At 38.6% G+C, this 2,372-nt stretch overlaps 1 protein-coding gene across 1 annotated transcript; it reads left to right on the top strand.

The window, feature by feature from the left end:
- The first annotated feature begins 529 nt into the window (after positions 1 to 529).
- Positions 530 to 1,105, top strand: LOC143569262 (uncharacterized). The gene has a single exon (XM_077055246.1). The coding sequence runs from the start codon at positions 530 to 532 to the stop codon at positions 1,103 to 1,105; it is 576 nt and encodes a 191-aa protein (XP_076911361.1).
- The last annotated feature ends 1,267 nt before the right edge of the window (positions 1,106 to 2,372 follow it).

Below are 2,372 nucleotides of genomic sequence, written 5' to 3'. Positions count from 1 at the left end.
GTTAAGAAAGTATGGTGAATGAGGATGGAATGAAAAAAAGGGGTGGGAAGGAATGATTTTGATGGAATGAGATTCCATGTGTAATGGATGATTCCATTCCATTAAGCAACCAAACACCATATTTTTCATTCCCAAACAATGAATCATTCCATTCCTTCTATGATTACTGCATACCAAACGCTACCTAAGAGCAATGGAAATGGGCGTGAAACACCTCCCGTGAGACCTCATTTGGCGCCGTGAAGGGCGCGAAACACCCCCCTTCCTCAGTGAAGGGGGCGCGATCCACCCACCGCGAGAAGTTTAACATTGGTGAAGAGATGCATGTGGGGCCCATTTGCAATTAAAACGGTAATATTAAAAAAAATAGCCGTTGGCTATTAAATAAAAAAAAAACTTTTTCCATTTCCTTTTTTATCTATAAATACCTTCTCATTTTATAAAAACAAACACACAAAACTACTCTTTTTTAAAAATGTCATCACCATCTTCTTCCTCTTCGTCTTCGAGCGAAAAAAAAAACGCTTTTATGTTTCGTGCTATCGCAACGGGGTGTTATGAGTGGTGGCAACAACAACAAGAAGAGGCGGGTTCGTCAATACGACACGAAACCCGACGTGAACGTTTAAACCGTGATCGAGCGGTTGCGCACGAAGCACTACGAAACGAGTATTTTAACACCCCATGTGTTTACACGGCCTCAGAGTTTAAAACCCGTTTTCGAATGAGCCGTGAGTTATTTTTAAGAATATTACACGACATCGAACGAGAAGTTCCTTGGTTTACCCAACGAGTTGATGCTAGAGGTCGAGTCGGTTTCTCCACCTTGCAAAAGTGTACCGCCGCGATTCGTTATATGGCGTACAGAACCGCTAGTGATATGTTCGACGAATATTTAAAGATGTCGGGTCGACACATCAGGTCATGTGTCTACAAATTCTCTAAAGCTATTGTTTTGTTGTATCGTAGTAGATATTTACGTAAGCCTACGGCTAGTGAGGTTGAACAGTTACAGGCGAAGCATGCCGAAAAACACGGTTTTATCGGCATGCTTGGTAGCATCGATTGCACACATTGGGATTGGAAAAATTGTCCTACTGCGTAGCATGGTCAGTTTGCACGAGGTGATCATCCATATCCTAGTATTATTCTAGAAGCGGTGGCCTTCCAAGACTTATGGTTTTGGCATGCATTTTTTGGTGTTGCTGGCTCAAACAACGACATAAATGTACTTGATCAATCTCCCGATTTGACGATTAGATCAACGAGACGGCATCGGACTCCTCTTTTGAGCTTAGAGGGACGCTTTACAAGCGTGGGTATTACCTTACCCATGGAATATATCCGGATTACTCGACAATTGTCAAGTCGCTTTCACAACCCATCGGCGTTAAACGACAAACGTACAAAAAAGCTCATGACGCGGCAAGAAAGGATATTGAACGAGCATTCGGGGTGTTGAAGTTTAAGTGGCACACTGTGGATTGTCCATCCTAGTGTTTTTCTCAAGTGAAAATGAGGAACATTATGTACGCTTGTGTTATTCTTCATAATATGATTTTAGAGGACAACGGGTTAGCGATTTGTCAACATAACCCAAATGAGGATGCGCCTATGTACGAAGAAATCAACGAAGACAAAAAACGAAGAAACCGTCAAGAAATTCGAAGCCGAGAGATTCATGACGCATTAACGGCGGACTTGATCGAATATATTCACGTTCGTTCAAGCAACCGGTAGTTTATTTATGTAACTTTTATTTATGCCTTTATTTTAAAATTATTGTAACTTTTGTTGTAATGTTTTATTTATGTTTATTAGTCTTTGATTGTATTGTAATTTTTATTAATCAATTAAATATTTATTAGTTAATATAAAAAACAAAAGATTAAAAAAATAATAATAAAATAATTGAGGTTTCACATACCCTGTTTCACACAGGGTATTTCCAGTGAAAAATGTGGACGTGAAATGGGTATGTGAAAGCTGATGTGGCGCAGACATGGCAGAGAGAGAAGGTTTCACTAGCTTGTTTCACCCCCACCCATTTCCATTGCTCTAACCAACATCGATAAATGAGTCGTGGTATATTGTTTGGCGAAAAGTTCCTTTATCTAATAAATGAACGAACATGAACAAAAAGTTTGTGTTCCTTTAGTTAAACAATACGAACATCAACATATGTTTCGTTCGTTCATTTATTCATGTGTGTTTATGTTTGTTTTTGTTCAATTACGTTTGTTTATCTTTGTTCAATTATGTTCGTACGTGAACGATTTATTTAGGTTTTAAATAAACGAACACGAACATTAACAGCAAATATTTGTTCAATTAAATGTTCATGTTCGTTCTATATATTTGCAGGCCTAATA

The sequence above is a fragment of the Bidens hawaiensis genome, unplaced genomic scaffold, assembly GCF_021521415.1.
Source record: "Bidens hawaiensis isolate Kalapana, Puna unplaced genomic scaffold, B.hawaiensis_p1.1 tig00000097_1, whole genome shotgun sequence".
Classification (NCBI taxonomy): Eukaryota; Viridiplantae; Streptophyta; class Magnoliopsida; order Asterales; family Asteraceae; genus Bidens; species Bidens hawaiensis.
The sequence above is the reverse complement of the archived record's forward strand: the minus strand, read 5'-3'. Positions and strand labels throughout refer to the sequence as shown.